The sequence below is a fragment of the Gadus chalcogrammus genome, chromosome 14 (assembly GCF_026213295.1).
Source record: "Gadus chalcogrammus isolate NIFS_2021 chromosome 14, NIFS_Gcha_1.0, whole genome shotgun sequence".
Lineage (NCBI taxonomy): Eukaryota > Metazoa > Chordata > Actinopteri > Gadiformes > Gadidae > Gadus > Gadus chalcogrammus.
In genome coordinates, this window is record NC_079425.1 from 10025044 (window position 1) to 10045131 (window position 20088).

The following is a 20088-nucleotide window of genomic DNA, read 5'->3' on the forward strand; positions in this document are numbered from 1 at the left end:
GACGGACTGCTGGCCAGCCTGAGGAAGATGGAGGCTCTGATCAGCGGAGCCCTGGAGACGGCGGAGGGGGTGAGGCAGAGCGAGCAGAGGGTTAGCCTGGTGAGGGAGAGGATGGAGAGCATCGCCCAGAAGGTGAGGGAAGCGCTGGGGAGGGCAGCGGACACAGACCTCCAGCTGAGCGCCCTGGAGGCCAGAGGGTTGGAAGGGGATCAAGCCGTGGTAGGTTCCTGCTTACTGCAAATATGATTTTTATTATGGCTTTGATGATTGTATCGCTAGTTTCACTTTCGATTCAGTAAGTTATCTTTTAGATAACGTTCATTTTAACATCGATTTTGCTGATTCATATGCATGTATATGATGGATTGATATCTTTAGTTGTAGCTTCATTGGTTTTATCACAAAAAAACAACAGATTTGTGATGTTTCTCAATATTAATTAAACCAGTTTGAATGAAATACTTGAGCTAGGAAGGATTTCGGAAATATTTATCTATGTATATCCATATTCACTTAGATGTATTTCAAACCTCACAACTAGGTCTACATGTTATGCAGGATTATAAAACAATACAAGTGTATCCATCATAGTTACCGGGTAATGAAACAAGCCTTTAACACTGATAACACTGACTGTGCTCTGTATGTTATCTCTATGTGTCTACCTCCTCACAGCCAACAGCTCCCATTGCGTCACAATGCCTTGTATCAATAACGGCTGATTCTACAGTGACCGCTGACACAGGACCAACATACACTGAGCCACTTGCAAGTCCCCCTCCACCTCCGTCTCCTCCTATGTCTCAAGAAGCCATTGAGCAGCCGCTCACAAACGGTATGATGATAACATAAAACGCCTGTATAGAATAACCACAGAAGAAGACTGAATAACTCTAAAAAGTTGTAGTGAATTACAGGATAACATTTATTTGATTGGCCCTTTATTGCCTTCTTCTTGGTTTATTCCTGTGCAGAGTCTCAGGGGATAGATTCGCTCTAAGCTTACTCTGTGTGTTTTGGAAGAAAGACTAAGTTTAAATAACTTCCCCTTTTATTACGATCTCCAAGGAAGTCTGAAAATAGACTCAGCAAACATTAACATTATTCAAAACTGCCAGTACAGAAAGGGGGAAGGTGGAAATGTAATTAATGATAGTAAAACAGGATAATAAGGATAACAAATGATTCATTATTTTACTATACACATTTTCAGGGTATAAATGTTCTATTTGTTTATTCTACACATAGCTGAAATACTCTGGTTACAGTTTTGCTGTACACTTAACATAATACAGGTTGGTAAGGAATGAAGTGTATATATATAGATTACATTATGGATTAGAGAGATGAGATTACACAGACCATTACAAGACAGAAAATTGGTTTTGAGTTGCAGTCTTATAGACTACCTTTGAACTATTCATGACAGTACACATTATACCATACGCTCAGCTCTTCTTGACCGTAACGTTTTGTTATCACAAACATCCTTTTTTGAAAATATTGTATTGTATTTGGATTTTCTTTATAAACTCACTTCATTTTTGGTATTTGTTATAATATTTACTCCATGAACATCAATCATCATTCGGATATCCCGAAGATGGTCTTTACAGGACATTGCATTGGCACAAAATAAGAAAAAACATTAGCTACTAGCAGAAAACCAATTATCATACCTCGAGAAACCAATCAAAATTGTCTCCTCTGGTGCTATAAATAATGGGGAATGTTATTGATACGCAAGTTGCTTTCATTAAATCACAGAATGCCTGTCTTCCCCATTGAGCCCTAAAATGGTTCAAACAATAGCCCTTCCTTGAGGCCTGAGGAGCTTTCAACCACTGGATCAAGCACTGCATGTATAATAAATGGTTGCCAGGTTATAGTTGCCCTTAGTAATAGAGGTAGGGGAGGGGGGAGGGAGGGGGACTGAGGTCCTTCCTGATACACCACCAGCCGCCCGAATTGACCAATGAGATGAGGGCCATGGCTCTAACCAAAGCCACACTGCATCGCAAAGTTTATTTTATTTCTCTTAACAAAATTTGCATCGGGAGGCTTTTCCTGTTCAATGCAAATCTATCCTCTTCCCTGTCTCCTGTCTTCCCTGTATCCCATGTATACCCTGGCTCCAGCAGATGACAAAGGACAAGAGAACAACAACGTGGTAAGACTCCTCTCTCATCATTCTATTGCACACAGTTGTAGGATAGTATTCTCTGTAGTCCGCTACTACACAAACAGAAAAACTGACAACGTAATAATGTGTTTTTGTTGGGGTTCATTTTCCATACAAGAATGACATGATACTATCTTAAAATGTGAAATTTGGCTTCCTTTAAAGAAGGCATCAATAGGTGACTGTGCATTAATACAACTCATTAACATTTGATTTGAATATATGGAGGGTTTTATGGTATAGAAAATTATTTAAAAGGTTCACGGAAGCTACATGAGCTAGCTTCTAGCACATAAAAAACTAAAAAAGCCATCACAAATATGCTATTATGGAAATATTAGAGGGGACACACTGTACACACACAGCACAGACACACACATACAAATTACCCCCTTCCCCCCTCTCTCTCTCTCTCTCTCTCTCTCTCTCTCTCTCTCTCTCTCTCTCTCTCTCTCTCTCTCTCTCTCTCTCTCTCTCTCTCACTAACGCTCTCCCTCTCTTTCTCTCTCTCTCTTAGTGACAATAAAAACAAGATAGTCTCAACAAAAACAAAATAACTTTCACCAGATTTTAGCTTATGGTTAAACATTATGGTTTTAGAGATGGTCAGTCATGGCTCTGTGAAGCCACACTGAAAACACACACACACACACACACACACATACACACACACACACACACACACACACACACACACACACACACACACACACACACACGCACACACGCACACACACACACACACACACACACACACACACACACACACACACACACACACACACACACACACACACACACACACACACACACAGGCCCTCACAGCAGCTGAACAAGGCATACCAAGCCTTCTCCTTAAATGGTCAAAGCTCCCAGGAGTGAAAGAGAGGCTGATGTAGAAAAAAGAGTGAGAGAAGGAGAGCAGAGGGGAAGGAGAAGGCTGAGAGAAGCACAGTTTTCTGTGTAAAAGCCGGAGAATGACAGTTTGACTGTGGAAAGATGATGTGAGGGAAGAGGTCAACGAATATCTGTATTCCCTTCAACAGTGGTGGAGAGCTCAGGTAGACGTGTGTTTATTTATTTGTATGACTATTGACAGAGTGTTGTTTGATGCATGCTGCCAACGTGCGATGCAGGCTGAACTAGTTATTATGTTGATTCTTTAGTTGTTCGTTTGCAAACAGACAGCTCTTACACTGCTGTGAGCAAAAACAAAACAAGGACATCAACAGAGCAAATAGTTCAGCCCTTTTGCATGCATACTTTGAGATTCTGGACTTATGTATTTGAGTTTGAATTTACTTGAAACCGATGCAGTGCCTGAGAGTCTAACTCAGTGAGCAGCCCTATTTGGGATGGGAATACTTATTTGATTATGGTTAGTATTTTTTAGCACAAATGTGAAAACGGTATCTTCTATCACAGAGTTTGTGCTCCAGTATTGAATATCTCTGTTTTGAATAAGTGATCTTTTATCTCTCCTTGTCACGACATTCAGATCATTCATTCAGATCCTCCTCTGGATCCCTCTAGCCTTTCACACGTCCTCTCTTTCCTGTTCTCTCCCACTGTTGCTTTAAAATGACCACTTCCTCTGTTGCCTTGTGCTCCTTCATCTTGACAAAAGCAAATTTTAAACAAATCTGGCACAAGAGAGAGAGAGCGAGGGAGAGAGTGAAAGAGAAAGAGAGAGAGAGAGTGAAAGAGAATAGGCTTATGTAACTGGGGAGGGAGGAGGAGGGCTCGCTGCTTTCTCTCAATGCAGAGACAGCGAGACACGGCTGGGGGAACTGTTACGTCCCCCGAGGGCTGGGGATAAGGGGGGGTCTTACACAGAGGCAGCCCAGGAAGCGACCCACATGTTGCGCCCAGCATTGCAGACGTGTGTTCTGTGATGTACAACAACAGGAAGTCATCAGAGAGATTGAATTACGCTGCAAATGTTATCTCTCTATCCCACGGTCCGGCAGCTTTTGCACCTCACTGTATGTGCTTTGCTATTTTTGGAATGACCATAATAGCGGTGTTGCAACGAATCTACATGTATTGTACACAATCAGAAACAGTTGGGATTCAGCAATGGAAATTTGACTGTTGGTGGATTATTGTGCCTTCATATTTCTGAGTTTTAAGTAGCAGCACTGTATCAAATCTGCATGTATCATACACAATTAAACCCAGTGGATTTTACTGTTGGTGGATTATTGTGCTTTCTTATTCCTGAGTTTTTAAGGGAAACAAGAGAGATTTAATGAACTCCTCTGGTTCATCTTTCCTCTGGTTGATCTACCCCTAAACGTGATCAATGATGATTAATAAAACTAATAATTATTGACAAAAACATTGAATCAACCAAGCAGTTTGGTTTCTTTCAAACACTGTGTGTGTACTCTATAAAGAGCCCAACACTCAGTCTAAAGGTAGGACGACAACAAAAGGTTCTGGAATAGCAGACTAAGCACATCAGTGCACTAGAGGTGGAAGATTTTCACATGTGGTGGACAGCATGAAGCAAAATAACACAGCATCGGTGGCAGTGTGGAGCTGAAGAGTTAGTTTAATGTACAGTGCAGCACACTTTGCACTCTTTTGACCAGATGCAAATTGTACTTCCCCAGAAGATAGACGAGCAGGATTAAACAGTCTGCTTCCGCTATTGTCGAATGAGCGACTCATTTATCAAGATTGTACAAAAATGTCTCAAGGCAAAGATTGCCCCTAACATTTTGAATACTGTGCCTATAATGGAAATGTTGTTGTTTGTATTCAAGCCGGCTAACCATCTTGTACATTGTTCATTTATGTGGACAAAATGACTTCGATTATATAGCAACGGACAAAAACAAAGAAAAGCGCCCATGATTTATGAAGTTGGGATTGCTTCTACTTTATGAAATGCTATGTCCTTTTTTTGTTTCTTCTTCTTTACTGCTATATATTATAAATGTTAAAACAGTAAAACGTCCCTTGCCAATCTTCAGATAGGCGGCTCGCCTCCCATAGTTCCGCTTATCATTCACAAAAAAGCCAGCACTACTCAAATTGGGATAACTTGAGCCAAAAGGGCTTCTGATGGGCCATGTGAGAGCAGGGGGTCATGGGCAACAGTCTAAAGTCACACTCGCTAAGAGTATAAACAGGAATGTTTGGTTTTACATTCTAGGTTCCTAGCCCAATTGGTACATGTTGTCCAAACCCTCAAACACGCTCCTATTGAGTTTCTGTTTTATGTCCAACAATGAAGACTGAAAGAAACAGGGAATGAGTTTTAGGTCCAATCCCATTTCTACCCCTTACCCCTTCCCCTTATCCCTCCCCCTTGTTTTGAAGGGGTAAAAAACAAGGGGGGTACAAACAAAGGGGTTAGGGGAACAAAGGGTATAAGGGGAACAAAGGGGTAAGGGGAACAAAGGGGTAAGGGGAAGGGGGAAGGGGTATGGGATTGGGCCTTACCCCTTCAAAACAAGGGGGAGGGGTAAAGGGAAGGGGTAAGGGGTAGAAATGGGATTGGGCCTTAAACAACCAAAACGAATGATACAATCTGTGAATATACAATGCATAGCTTATTGAACCAGAGATAGGCAAAAAACACTTTATAGAAGACATGCTGAAGTGTTATTTAGTATAATTTATATTATTGGTATAAATCATACCCAGGATCCTAGTCCATGCTATTCTTTATTCATTTGAACTACAAACATTCCTGATCTCCCCATTGGCAAAGAAAAATTGTCAGAATGAGTAGCTCTGATGACTGACTTTAATTTTGATAATCTCTACTCTATTTACGATGCACCAAGGCTGTCTTTACAAAACAGCTGTGAGTGAAATGCCTTGCTTTAAGTCAAGTGCTATATTATTTTGGTGTTAAGCTAAAAGCCGACAGCGGCTTTTAGCTTTTTAGCTTAGCCAGCGGAGTAGCATTACAACAACACTGCACATTGAAGTCAGGCTCTCAATGAAATTCAGTTTGTTTAAAATAAAAGGTGCACAGAGAAAGGAATGGGTCTGAGAGGTGAGTCTTAGCAGGCTCCCCAGTGTTTACATTGTCACACGCTCACATCCCTCTCAGCCATGTTTGGGTGGAAATGGGAACATCCCACTGAAGAATAGCCTGTTAGTATTGGTATGGGATCAATATGCATTAAGTTGCTAAAAACACCAATATGAAGATGCATTAATCATATCTTCATCACTCCATTTTTGTTTGAAATGTTTTTTTGGCTACTTGAGAATAACTGGAATAATACTCGTACATTAAGTAAAGCTTGAGGTTGCCTGTGATTGAGGTCATCTTAAAAATAACTCGCGTAAATATTTATCTTTTCTTTGACTAAAGGGAATGTCATGTGTTACCTTATTTAGCTGCTTGCTTGATTTTCTTTTTTTTACTTTTTTGCCTGACAATTTATTCCTGGCACTGAATCCAGAAAATATTTTCCCAGCATATTTAATAAACGCCTAAAGGCAGATTGGGGTGAACATGTTATGTTTCACATTGGGATGCCTCTTCCATTATGTCCTTTAATAGAGGCCAGGCTAGATTTTAAACAAAGATACAAATGCAGTTCTACACTGCTAAATAAAAATATCTGGATGCTAGCAGAAAGGTAAATAAGGTGGTGAGTGATTTCTGTAGGCTCTGTAGCTCAGAGCGAAAAGCCCTCGTGCCAAATTCTTATTGAGCTGTCCTTGAACGTCGCCAGCACAATCCAGCTCTTTATTCAAACTCGTTATTTGACAGCCTTTGACAACCCTACAAGCATGTGACTTTTGATGTAGCCTATCGGCAGGGAGGTTGGAGAAATGTCACCCTGACATTTTCTTTTGTGTTTATACACAGGGATTCTTAAAAAGGAAAGCCTATAAATCACATTTCTGATCCAGCTCAGGATCAGAATCCCATCTGAGTTACAACTTTGCTTAGGAGCTCCAGAGCCCGATCGTGGGGACGGATCCATTTCATGATTTGTTTGTTTGTGAAAACCCTAGCTCTTTTGACTTTGCATTCCCATCATTATTCATGCAATATGCAGAAATTAGGTGTCACTGAAAAACAACAAAATCCAGCTGTTTTTATACTTGGTAATATACAATTGGTGGAAGAACAATTTGTGCGGTGAATAGACACCCCTTTTACTTCACAATGTTTTGTAATCTTTGTTTTGCAAATCATGACCCTTAGAAATTGCTAGAAGGCCTAATCATTAACTTGGTTCTCCTTTTTAACTTCCTTTGTGTGTCGATGTGCCAATATGTGTGTCGGTGCATGTGTGTGTGCGTCTGTGCATGGTTGCATGTGTGTGTTATTGCATGTATGCATTTATGTGTGCATATGCATGTAATTGTTTGTATGTGTGTGTGTGTGTGTGTGTATGTATTAATGCATGTTTGCATGTGTTTGTCTGTGTCTGTGTGTGTGTGTGTGTGTGTGTGTGTGTGTGTGTGTGTGTGTGTGTGTGTGTGTGTGTGTGTGTGTGTGTGTGTGTGTGTGTGTGTGTGTGTGTGTGTGTGTGCACGTGTATATGTGTGTGTGTATGTGCATGCCTGGTCTGTGTATGTGCGTGCCTGGGCAGCAGAAGCAGCAGGAGGAGGAGCGGCGACCTATCGGCTCTGGGGTTGGACTGAGCGGGCGTAACCCGGAGAAGACCTGTGAAGCTCCGTGTGTCGCTGAGGCCCCCTTTATCTTCCCCCACACCCGCTCCCGCCCCACCCAGCTCCCTACCATGCCCACCCTCCCAGAGGAAGAGGAGGACTCCCCAGAAGAGGTCGACAGCTCCTCTAGCTCGCCCAGCACGGTAAGTGAGCCCCCACTCTCTTCATTAATCTGCCTGCCGCTTGCCCCTTACATCAACACACTGGAACCTGCACACATTTTAGGTTTACGTTAAGTTGTGTACCACTTAGGAAATGCGACGGGTGTCTATTAAAAGCCACCGAGTCGGTAGGGAAGGGACGTTTATTATACAAGCATTTCTAACACAGGTGTTTTTGTGATTGTTGTTGTTGGACTGTGTTATCCAGAAAAGGTCCCTGTTCAGTCTTGTATAAAGCCTCTTCCTGTTGCAGCACTCTACCAATTCTACGAATCGCCCTAATATGGAGCACTATGTTCTCTTCCCTCGGTCATGTTGGTAGGTAGTCAGAGGGCATGGAGACAATGTTTACCTACATCTTCATTTAAGGTTGAAGGACCTGTCTGTACAGCCAAGCCATGCCAGAGTTATCCTACGCTTGGAGAAGGTTGCCTTCCGCTGCAGTCACACATAAACACTAAGCAGCCAGATCATATCTCAGCAGAATGTAACGAAGAAGCACTCTAATCTAATCTGCGGGGCCAAGAGTATAAATGGGACAGAATAATTGCTTCTTAGCAGCTTTTACCGGTCGAGGTATTTCTTTTATGAGGGTCCTAGCCCAAAAGGTACATCTTGTCCGATCCCTCAGACACACTCCTATTGGGTTTCTGTTTTATGTTCAGCTTCTCTTAATTCACGTCAGTCCCCTATGATGGCCAGATAGGGACTTGCAGAGGCTTGCATTTAAAGAACTTTATACGACGTGTGGTATGTTATGTGTTGTATATCACCTACGTTTGAATAGCAACTCCTGGTAGAATACCTATTTGGATAAAACTGTATCAATAAAGGCCAAATCGACCCTTGATGTGCTTTTACTTCAAGAACCTATCATCCATCCCTGACGTCAATGCTATTTGATATGATTGAGTAGGTAGTTGCCGGAGCGAGGCTGAAACAAGCTGTGTATATATTTATTTACACCCTCTGGCTTTTGTTTACCAGTAAATGTCTATGCCTCCTCGCGCAACAGCCTTTATAGAGGTTTGTACAAACATGATATAAGTTCTCGAATACAATTTTAAAGAAAAACTTCTTCCACGGTGCGATAATGTATCAGCATTGACCTCCATTTGTGATATTATTTGGGTTGCGTTGTATTTTACGTCTTTGTGTTTGTTCCTTTGTTCCTCCTTTTCTGGTCTCACAGTACGTGGCAGGGGAGAGCCAGGCGGTGGTCATGACGGCACCCACCATTGTGTTCCCGCAGAAGGCCACGGTGGTGCTGCAGGAGGGTCACCCACTGGACCTGGCCAGGTATCCCCCATCAAACACGACCCTCATCAGGCTCACTTTGATGGTTCAATGGTAAAAAAAAAAAAACGGTGAATTTTAAATAGTTTTTTTCTGCCGGTCATCTTGCAGACCACACAGTCCACGGAGTCGCTTGTCCAGAACCTCCCTCTCTGGGACGCCCATTACCACCGTGGGTAAGGTTGACCTGTGGCCTCTACTGTGATCGTGTTGTCGCTCTGATTTAAAATGAGTCATAGGGAGTCAATTTGACTGGACCCAATGGTATTAATATATGCATCCTTTCTCTCTCTCTCTCTCTCTCTCTCTCTCTCTCTCTCTCTCTCTCTCTCTCTCTCTCTCTCTCTCTCTCTCTCTCTCTCTCTCTGTCTCTGTCTCTGTCTCTGTCTCTCTCTCTCTCTCTTGCTGCGTTGTGTGTATGAGTCCATATGTGTGTGTGTGTGTGTGTTTTTTTGTGTGTGTGTGTGTGTGTGTATCTGCGTGCATTTGTGTGTGTGTGTGTGTGTGTGTGTGTGTGTGTGTGTGTGTGTGTGTGTGTGTGTGTGTGTGTGTGTGTGTGTGTGTGTGTGTGTGTGTGTGTGTGTGTGTGTGCATGCGTGCTCCCCTCAGACAGCGCCGGCCAGGTGATCGACCTGGTGAAAGATGCGCTGCAGGAGCCCCAGCTGTCGGAGGAGGAGCGCCTGAAGAACCTGGATCTGCTGGAGCAGGCCAAGAAGGTCAGCGACCGCTTCCTCACGCGCCGGGGACGCAGGTCCACCTGCAGCCTGACCGAGGCCCCCACAGGTACGACACCTGCATACACGAACACACGCACGCACACTCACACACAGACAGACAGACAGACAGGCAGACAGACAGGCAGATACACACACACACACACACACGCACACACACGCACGCACGCGCGCGCGCATTAGCATAGGCACAGGCACCTTCACACATACATGTAAAGGCACACACACTCACAAACACTCACTCAAACACACGCACAGCCACATGCACACCTACACACACACACACACACACACAGTGCTCATGGCCCTTGTTATGTATGGCCCGTAGCTCAACAGACCCAAACAAAAAGTGATATCACACATAAACTGAAGTTTAACATCATCAACGGCACAAGTAACAAGCACAAGTAAGTGAAAACGTAACGGTCAAGTTTCATAAGTTGACAAACGTTTTTGCAGCAGTTTTTTTTTTGCGTAATATTATTTTTTCCTGCAGGACTTACTCCAAATCCAACTCCACCACCCTCGCCATCTAGAGGTACCTCCCGTAGCCTCTTGAAGTTCTTGAAGTTCATCCCATGTGACATAGTGTGAACCGTTTCAAAGGTGCTGTTACATGACAGCAGTAATGATGATATTGTGCTCTTTCAGCTGTAGGAGCAGCAGAGGTGAGCTATGCTGCTACACAGTCAGCCAGTCCGGTGAGCTGGCCAACAGTATATTTAAAGATGCATGCAGTACAGTTTTAGCCAACCTTTTAAACTTAACATTCTCCTAATCGCTTAATGTGTAATGTTCAGTGTTCAATCCAACTCACATGAGTCTCTCTTAAACTGTTTCTTGCTGCTCAAATGTATCTTATTTTAAACTAAATTCTAAGTTCTTGTTGTTAGGCACTTTGCTGTGCTGACTGGCACGCAAAGCGCTCTATAAATAAAGTGGGATGTGCTTTGACCTTCATGAACCATGTGTTGTAGGTGAAGGACCAGCCCAATGTCCCAACTCAGGAGCAGGAGGTAACTGACAATCAGATGAATTACTCATAGATTAATGAACCAATTCATTAAAACACGTATACCATCAGGAAGTAGCGCACAATCAGTATTCATAAATGAATTAACAAATTAATTACATTTTAACATCAGAATTATACTCAGGTGGCAAACTGCACTGGCAAACAAAGACAACCGTTTGCGTGCAAAAAAGTGTTTCTATTCTATTCTATTTTATTCACAATGAAGTTTTTTAACAAGATTGCTTCTTGTATGATTGTCTGAGACGGAGATCTCTGCGTCCATTCTGCCTTTGGTTGTGGTCTTCTAAAGCTCCATGACCGTGTTGTGTTGCTGCTCTCTCAGGGCGCCCGTCTCTTGGTGGACTGGAAGCCGGCGGAGAAGAGAAAGGTGTCCTCTGGCACCCTAACGCCGCGCTACGCCGTCCAGAAGGAGAACTGCGACCCGTCCCTGGCCAAGAAGAGCATCACCGCTCCCGCCTCTCCAGTGGCTGCCGCCGCTCCGACCGCCGGGGGCCGCCCGGAGGAGGGGACCTCGGGTCCCGGACGGAGCCCCACCCAGGCCCCGGCCACAGGGGTGGCCAAGCCCGTCCCCCGGCTGCCCACGCAGCAGGCGCCGTGCACGGCCGAGATCAAGACCATCGGGGCCTTCCCCCCGTTGATGAGGGCCGTGTCCTGGGACACTGTTGGCACCCTGAACAGCAGGAACGGAGCTCCGCCCCCGGGCCCCGGTCCTGAAGAGGTCTTCACCTTCCCGGATAAGTCCCGGGACGGCCAGTCCAAGCAGTCGGGGTACAAGGACTTCCCCGCCCAGCCCGTCGCCACACAGAAGCTTTCCAAACTTAGAGAGGTGCATTGAAGTTGATGTTTTACGTTCAAGATGACGTCTCGTTTTATAGCTGGATCCCCTTTGTATTGGAAAAGTCTAAACATGTTTATATACCTGAAAAAATGTGTTTGCACAGGAGCACAAGCTACTGCGCAACCAAAGCATTGTGGGGTCAACGTTACCAGAGTTGAGTGAGACAAGTGAACACGAAAAAGGTACACTTCCTATCCCTCAGCTGGTACTGCATTCATTCCACACTTCCACCAGTAGATGGCGTAATTGTAAAAACGTGAATACCAATCGAAACGTTGATTTTTTTTTACCTTCACCGTGTGACCGCAGGTCTACCGTCGCCTACCTCTCCAGGCGGGGAGGATGTGAAGGAGAAGACTGATTCCATGCCCAACATCTCAGACGTGATGCTGAGGAAACTCAAGCTCCACCGTGGCCTGCCTGGCTGGTAGGTCTACGTTTGACTGATCATACGCAAAATAGCGTCTTATCAGTGCATCGGGTTCAAGCTCATCATTCTTATGCTGCCAAATGGGAAAAATGTGACTTGGACTAACAGTTTTGTTTATGTGTTTGTTGTTGCAGCGCACCCCCCCTCACTGAAAAAGAAGTTGAGGTCAGTATCATGCAACGTCATTCTGTAATTCTTCAAAATCATCCAACGTTGCTGTAAAATAATGTGAGACAGTTAGATTTATTATGCATATAAAAAAGGCCAACTTTGGTATAATACTTAATAGTTAAAAAATAAAAAATTGTTAATTTCTCACATTGAAACCGAAATACATTTTTAAATGTATTGTGTTGAAATTCTGATTTACATAATTACTCTCTCACTAAAGGTTCCAGGGTTAGGGTTAGTGTGCACTCTAACCCTAACCCTAACTGTAGAAAATTGTATCAAGACACTTTTTACGTTATTTAAACACTTTCCACACACAGTTTACCCTAACCCTAACTGTCAATAGTTATCCCTTTGGCCCACTCAACTCTATACCGAGCATAGTTCCAACCCCAGGAAGTGGGTTCTCTCTTCATAATCAAGACTGATGAGAGGCTCAGAGATTTCCTGTTTCTGTTTCTGAACACAAACACAACACTGCGTTCTGCAGGCTATGGCTGTTGTTGCCCCTCCCTGTCATTCCCATGGGGACCAGTTGGGGATTAGGACAGTCAGAGGCCATGTATTTCCTGACAACCCCTGGCCCGTGTTCACTCTGAGAGCGCCTGGAATGCTGCTGGACAAGGCTTTGATCCGCCCAGCTGTGAGCCTTGAATGGCAGAATGATGGCTTATTATTCCCATGTCATATCTCCGGCATTCTGGGTTTAACGCTGCTGTAGGTAAAAAATATTGTGTTGTGAAGAAATATAGCACAAGAGACAGATTTGGACAACATACAACCCCCCCAATAAAAATTCCCCTCGCTCTCTGCTCCCTCCCTCCCTCCCTCCCTCCCTCACTCCCTTCCCTGTCATTGAGGCATGTTGAACTCAGGTTGTCAGGCAAGATGAACTCACTGAACCGATCATGGCAGAAAGGTCGTGATCAGGCAGAAATGAACCGGGAGCAGTCTAAAAATTGAAATTGTCTCATAAAGAGGCAAGCGTGCAGTCAAACTGAACTTACGTCTCACAGAGCTTTTCACTCCCTAATAGCTGACAGACAGCAATGTCATTTCTAAAATCGTACACTAAAATTATAGCTCTTAAATCGATCAAACTGGTGGTGGAGAGCCTCCACAATTGACCAATAATCAGGGTTATTTTTTTTTCAAATGGTTTTCAAATATACAATGAATGTTAAGCAATGTTCTAATGCAATTACAACAACAGTACAATAAAATACAGGGGCAGTCCGGACAGGAAATCACAGTGGCACAAGAGTGTCCAAAAAGGACAATGAGGCAACCAGAATACGTGCAATTAACAGTTTAAGAGACCTATGGCAGTAGGGACAAGACAAAGGGGAGCATATATCACTTGGTCCTCCTAGCAGTCAGCACTATAAATCCATTACCTGAGGTTGAAACTGTTCACTCTCCTCCAGCATGTCTCCTCCAGAGTCATGGATCATGGCTCCATCCTGATCAGTGGACGATGATCATCTATCAATACATGGGATCATCCACTGTGTAGTCAGGGCAATGAACACCCCTCTGCTGCTCCACAGAATGCCTTCGTCCAGCTGTCCCTGGCCTACCGGAACGATAACTACACCCTGGAGACACGCATGAAGCAGGCGGAGCGGGAGCGCCACCTCACCGAGGAGAACACGGAGAAGGAGCTGGAGGAGTTCAAAGGAGCTCTGAAGGTTTCCTCCATCACTTTCACTTTCACATCCAGAGTGCACTTCAGAAATCCCCAGAGAAGCTGTAACAAGTGCTTTTGCTCGGGATGGAGAATAATTAGAGTACAAATGGAGCATAGAAATGCAATCAAATAAGCCTAAAATATGAATGCAAAAATACGGTTATAAAATATACGAATTGAAAAAATGTGCATAAACATGAAAACTTTGCTATAAACTACTATTGAGAGGACTATTAAGAGGTTCAGATGTTGATGCCCTCTATCTAGACTAGATTTCCCAGCTGTCCCAGTCTACCCTTTTCATTATGTTGAATAACATTTATAGGAGGGTCTCCACTAGGTGCAATATGAAAGGGGCTAAGAGGGGAATTAAAAAGGTCATGTCTTTGTGTTTTGAGGTGCTTCTTTGTTTATTTTGTTGTAACGGTGTCGGGACCCCTCCCAAATGAGATGGACCATCTCAACCGGTTACCCGTTCAACACATTTAAAATTTCCAATTTGTCTTCCCGTATTGGCATATTTTGTTTAGTCTTTTTGAGTTTTTTTCAACAGCATGCTTTATTCAAACATGTTTCCCCCCTCTTTTTAATTGAGTTGTTTCATCTACAACTGTATGAGCATTGATGATGAATGTGGCCGTGGTGCTGGCTGTTGCAGATGACCTCCCCCCAGTGGCAGAACCTGGAACAGCGGGAGGCGTACCAGCGGCTGATTGAGACGGTGTCAGTACTGCATCGCCTGGCCACCAGGCTGTCCAGCCGGGCTGAGATAGTGGGGGCCGTGCGTCAGGTACCACACCCGCTACCACCAACACCACTACCACTAATGGATCCACCAGGCCCATTTACAGACCAGTTGTGGACGTTACATGCTCTCTGCTCCTCACCACACCAAAAAACGCTTAACACATACCTTTTTAGCCCAGTGTTTGCATTGTGGTAGTTACTACTTTACTTATGCCATCTTTTATATCATCGTTCTTTGCCGTACCTGGTTATTTGCTCTATTTTCTTATTTTAAATGTCAGCACTTCATATTTCTTATGCGGTAATTCATTGTTCTATTATATTTTGTATGTTAAGCACATTGAACGCCATATTGTTTGTATGAAATGCACTATACAAATAAAGTTGAATTCAAATAACCCCCCCCCCCACAAAACAATTTTTGGGTTTCGATTAATGGTTCCGCAACTCACCCCATTGCTGTTCTGCCTGACAACAGGAGAAACGCATGAACAAGGCCACAGAAGTGATGATGCAGTACGTGGAGAACCTGAAGAGGACTTATGAGAAGGACCATGCAGAGCTGACGGAGTTCAAGAAGCTGGCCAATCAGAACTCCATCCGCTGCTACGGAGGATCTATTGACACTGGAGGTGAAGCGCCATCGAAAAAACAAAACTTTAGACCTCAAGTCCTCTTAAATTTGTTTTGTCCACAGCCAGAGATACCTCAAAAGATGCATCTTCAAAGTCTTTATGTCATCCTGGAACTTAAGCGGCTCCGTAGTGGCATTGATACCTAATATGGGCGTGTGTTATGGTCTCACGTAACCCTGTCTTGTTGTTGTGTGGAATAAAGATGATGGGGTTCCCCGACCATCAAGATCCATGTCCCTCACACTTGGAAAGGTAAAGACACTATTCTTTGTGATCATTCAACTACCTCAACGTTTTTTATTCGTTTTGTTTACGAACAAACAAACTGCCCTGATGGCTCCTCTGCTCCTTTAACCCTGCGTGATAACGTGTGTTCTCCATTCCGTCACGCTCGCGGCGGTGTCATCAGGCGCTGCCAAGACGCAGGGTCAGCGTGGCGGTGGTCCCTAAGTTCAACCTCCTCAACATCCCGGGTCAGACCCCCGCCGGACCCATCCCCGCACCCTCCTACGGCCCCCCGCCTCCGTCCGCAGGCGCATCCGGACCCCTCGGTGGGGCCGCTCTCCCTGTCCTGGTAGGCCCTCCGGTTCCTCAACTCGGCCATAATGACCCAGACGCACGCATTGCCATTGATTTATTAGACGCACGATAATGGAGTTTTGTTTGTGGTTGGCTCTGCTCTTTAGTGTGAGGCGACGGATTCAAAAGGCAACGCTTCTCCTGTTGAGGCCGGACAGCCAACAGAAAGGTGGGGGACCTTTTACGTACACAGAAGCCACACACAGAAACGCTTGTGTGTGCACAAACACACACACGGATACAGACATGGACACGGACACTTATGTACACAAACACATATGTACAGCACGCACACACGCACTATGGCATGATTGCCGACGTCTCGCCCCATCTTAAAACAATAGGCCATGCAAAACTGTGCAATCACTCGTGTTATCGGACAACATTTTTAGCTGTCTGTGGTTTGTTTGTGTGACCTTTAGGCTATGTTTCCCAGGAACCATTCCCTGAGAAACCTCGAGTGGCTGGGTCTGTTTATGGGATAAAAGCTAAAAGATCATCCCAACATGTCATTAGATGACATGCAAATATCCCGTTACGTGACATAGTTAAGTTTTATGTTGAACTTGGCCTTTTTTATGGTGCTTCTGAAAAGAATAGCAACGTTTAAAAAACACTTTAAGACTGAGCTTTGGGTAGATGAGCTACTTCCCTGTGAGATACTCTAAACATTTGGGGCAAGCGTCTGACCAAACCTAAACACAGGTCTCCTTTCTTGGTATTGCGAGAAGGTTAGTCTGAGTGTATATGTCCGCAGTATTTCAACTAAAAGACACAGCTCATAGCCGGGGTGGCGGCGCCTTGAGAGGAAGCCAGAGTCAATAACAAAAAAAGTGGAGAAGATCCACTGATATTTCCTTTTTTTTCTCTCCATTCTTCTTTTTCTTTCAAGACCCTCCCCACTCACATGAGTTTCAAATGTGTTGTTTATTTTTGACCTTTCTATGAAGACACGGTTGCGATGCTGTCAAGAAAGAGTGAGTGTAAGTGAGCCGTCCTGCTCCCGGTATTAGAATGCTTTTAACCAGTCTCCTTCCCTCCCTGTGACATCACAGTGGAAGTAGGGTGTCAGCGCCGGAGGGTGAGCCGGCTGCTCCGGCAAAGCCTGCGGTCAACGTGGAGGAGCTCCGGGCCGAGATCAGGGCTGAGCTCAAGGCTAAGATGGAAGAGGAATACTATAATAAAGGGTAATGTCGTCCCCTCGGTCCCTGTGCTGCCTCTTCATACACCTCTGTCATATGGGGACACGTAGGACATAAGCTGATCTATAGGGACCGCTAGCCTACTGCATGCTCACTGTGGAGCTCAAGCACGATTAGTGACTGGTATATCACACAAACTGTATCATAGTAAAACTAGTATGCAGCTTGTAAGTGATGCATTCCAATTTTTGGTGCAAATAGAAAAATGAAAATATTATTTGAACCTCAGATATCAAGAGGGACTAAACAAAAGCAAGGAGAGCCAAGAGATTTGCGAGGAGCCCGAGAAAGTCCAGGCAACCTTGCTGCAGTCTGGGAACAAAGACGAGGAAAGCGGGAAACGCAGCATGGCAAAGAAGTCCAGCAGGTGTGTGTGTGTGTGTGTGTGTGTGTGTGTGTGTGTGTGTGTGTGTGTGTGTGTGTGTGTGTGTGTGTGTGTGTGTGTGTGTGTGTGTGTGTGTGTGTGTGTGTGTGTGTGTGTGTGTGTGTGTTTGTGGTGTTGAACTTAACCATTTCAGTAGCATATTTTTGTAGTTGCACACATATACTATTCATAGGATACTATTAATACAATATCTGTGTATTTAAATTGGTGTATAAAAAGTAATTCTTGCTAAACTGTTAACTCTCATTTTCCAGAAATCAGAGAACGCTGTTGTCATGTTCATCATTTCCATGTTAAGCCATTGTTTATGTCTCATCTTCACAGCAAGATGGAGGAGGTTCTTGTTCTTCTCGACCGCTACTGGCCCAAGATTTCCTGGCGACATCGACCCTTTTGGATTGCCCTGACACTGTGCCTGGTGATCTTTCTGGTGGTCAACGTTTTTACATACTTAAATGGATACAACAACAGCCATGTGGACTCAGCAGAAAAGGCATTGGTGCAGGGCAAGAAGAAGATCTTTGGACTGACCGTGGCAGCACAGCCGAAGAATCCCACCACAGAATAATAACCAGGAGAAACTCATTCCTTTCATTCCCCTTGAACCGTCCAATGATGGAAGCGTCTTCCATATACTCAAATTATAGCGGATGGGAATCTAGAACTCTTTGTAGGACTTTGTGATTAAAGGGTGTAGGCTTGGGAGCTTTAAAAAACAAAAAAACAACCAAAAATAATATATACATATATATATTCTTTTTTTTATACATATATATATATATATATATATATGTATACAATTCTTCCCTATCGCTTACAATATAATTTGGATCACAAACTTACCAAATGAATGCAGTTGGTAAAGGGATACTCTGTGTTAAGGGACCAATAACAGAGTACGATTCGTGCGGTTATATATTTATTTGCTGTATCAGATGGAACTCTGAATGATAACCTATTGGATTGCTACTTCAATACCACACTTTAGACAGGAGACAGCATGTACATGTCAACTCTTATAGTGTCCTAATGTCTAATCTCTCAGGGCTGGTAGACTATAAAGTTCTGGAGAGTTGGTTAAATGGATATTTAGAATATTTTTCACTGTAAGTAATATAATTCTATGAGATATTTAAGCAGAGATGTAAGCACATTCCAGTGTAGTTTTCTTAAAGTGCAATATCTTGTTCATTTCGTGTCGGTCGTTCGAGCACCTACATTTTTTTCTCTCTCAATGAGTGCACACACTTAAAAAACTCTTTTTGCACCTGTGTGTCAAACTGTGTTGTATTTAATGCTGTACCAGATCACCTTTTCAATAAAGGTGCTTGAAAAACGGACTTCCTTTTCATAGGCTGATAATCAATATGGTCTTAACTGCGCACCTTCTGCTTTCTTCTATCTATCTCTCTCTCTCGCTCTCTCGCTCTCTCTCTCTCTCTCTCTCTCTCTCTCTCTCTCTCTCTCTCTCTCTCTCTCTCTATCTATCTATCTATCTATCTATCTATCTATCTATCTATCTATCTATCTATCTATCTATCTATCTATCTATCTATCTATCTATCTATCTATCTATCTATCTATCTATCTATCTATCTATCTATCTATCTATCTATCTATCTATCTATCTATCATGTGACAGTCATAACTCAGTCAGCATAATATTTCACTTGATTGTGATGGAACGGCTGTATTGCCCCCTTTCCTCTGCCCATGAAAACAGGTTTTTTTTGCACGTCACAGCTGGCCACCCAGTGTCATGGACCGCTAACATCTGACCAGGACACCACGGCTGCACTCTGGCTCCATCTGCGTCATATCCTGCTGGGGTAGGGTGGAAATGCGATAACGCTGCTCACCAGAGGCTCATCAGAGGATGCGCGGGATCATAAGTGGGACTGGGCCTTGCCCGAAGGGAGGAAATGATTGTACTTGTACAACCGAGTTGTACTGTCACAAAAAGTACAAATCATACCAGTGCCGAGAAAACCCATTGTTTTCCCATAAACATTAAATCTGTCATGATGGAATTGCTTTTATAATCATGAGGTTTCTTTATTTCTCTGAAGAGTAGGTTATTTCTTAACCGTTTTGCTTGACTGTCGATATTATTTTGTATAGCTTTTGAAACCCCCCCGTGTTTTTTTGATATAATTAATGTAGGATTTAATCATCTTCACCATCGTTAACAACACTATGTAGGGGACTAAAGACGACAACTTTGATATTTTTTATGTTGTTTTATTCCTCAAACTCATTTCTTGTGTCTTTCCTAAAGCACACGATGGCTTTTAATTCGACCTGTGATTCAACAGGACGTCCTCCTTCCTTTTCCCTTTCTCTCTGG

The 20088-nt window shown here is 43.6% G+C and overlaps 1 protein-coding gene across 3 annotated transcripts; it reads left to right on the plus strand.

Moving 5' to 3' along the window:
* Positions 1-3076: 3076 nt before the first annotated feature.
* mrvi1 (murine retrovirus integration site 1 homolog) lies at positions 3077-19115 on the plus strand. 3 transcript variants are annotated; one of them, XM_056608220.1, is made up of 21 exons: positions 3077-3243; positions 7759-7980; positions 9191-9297; positions 9406-9470; positions 9904-10077; positions 10525-10566; positions 10680-10729; positions 11006-11044; positions 11387-11890; positions 12006-12084; positions 12212-12329; positions 12467-12497; positions 14054-14194; positions 14852-14983; positions 15419-15572; positions 15778-15827; positions 15985-16149; positions 16262-16323; positions 17210-17341; positions 17586-17723; positions 18066-19115. In XM_056608220.1, exons 2-21 carry the CDS (start codon positions 7909-7911, stop codon positions 18307-18309), a joined length of 2499 nt encoding a protein of 832 aa, XP_056464195.1. In that variant the 5' UTR covers positions 3077-3243; positions 7759-7908; the 3' UTR covers positions 18310-19115. The 3 variants fall into 3 exon arrangements, with proteins under 3 accessions (XP_056464195.1, XP_056464194.1, XP_056464196.1); XM_056608219.1 differs by having other exon boundaries at positions 7762-7980; XM_056608221.1 differs by having other exon boundaries at positions 7762-7980; positions 10680-10696.
* Positions 19116-20088: the final 973 nt, after the last annotated feature.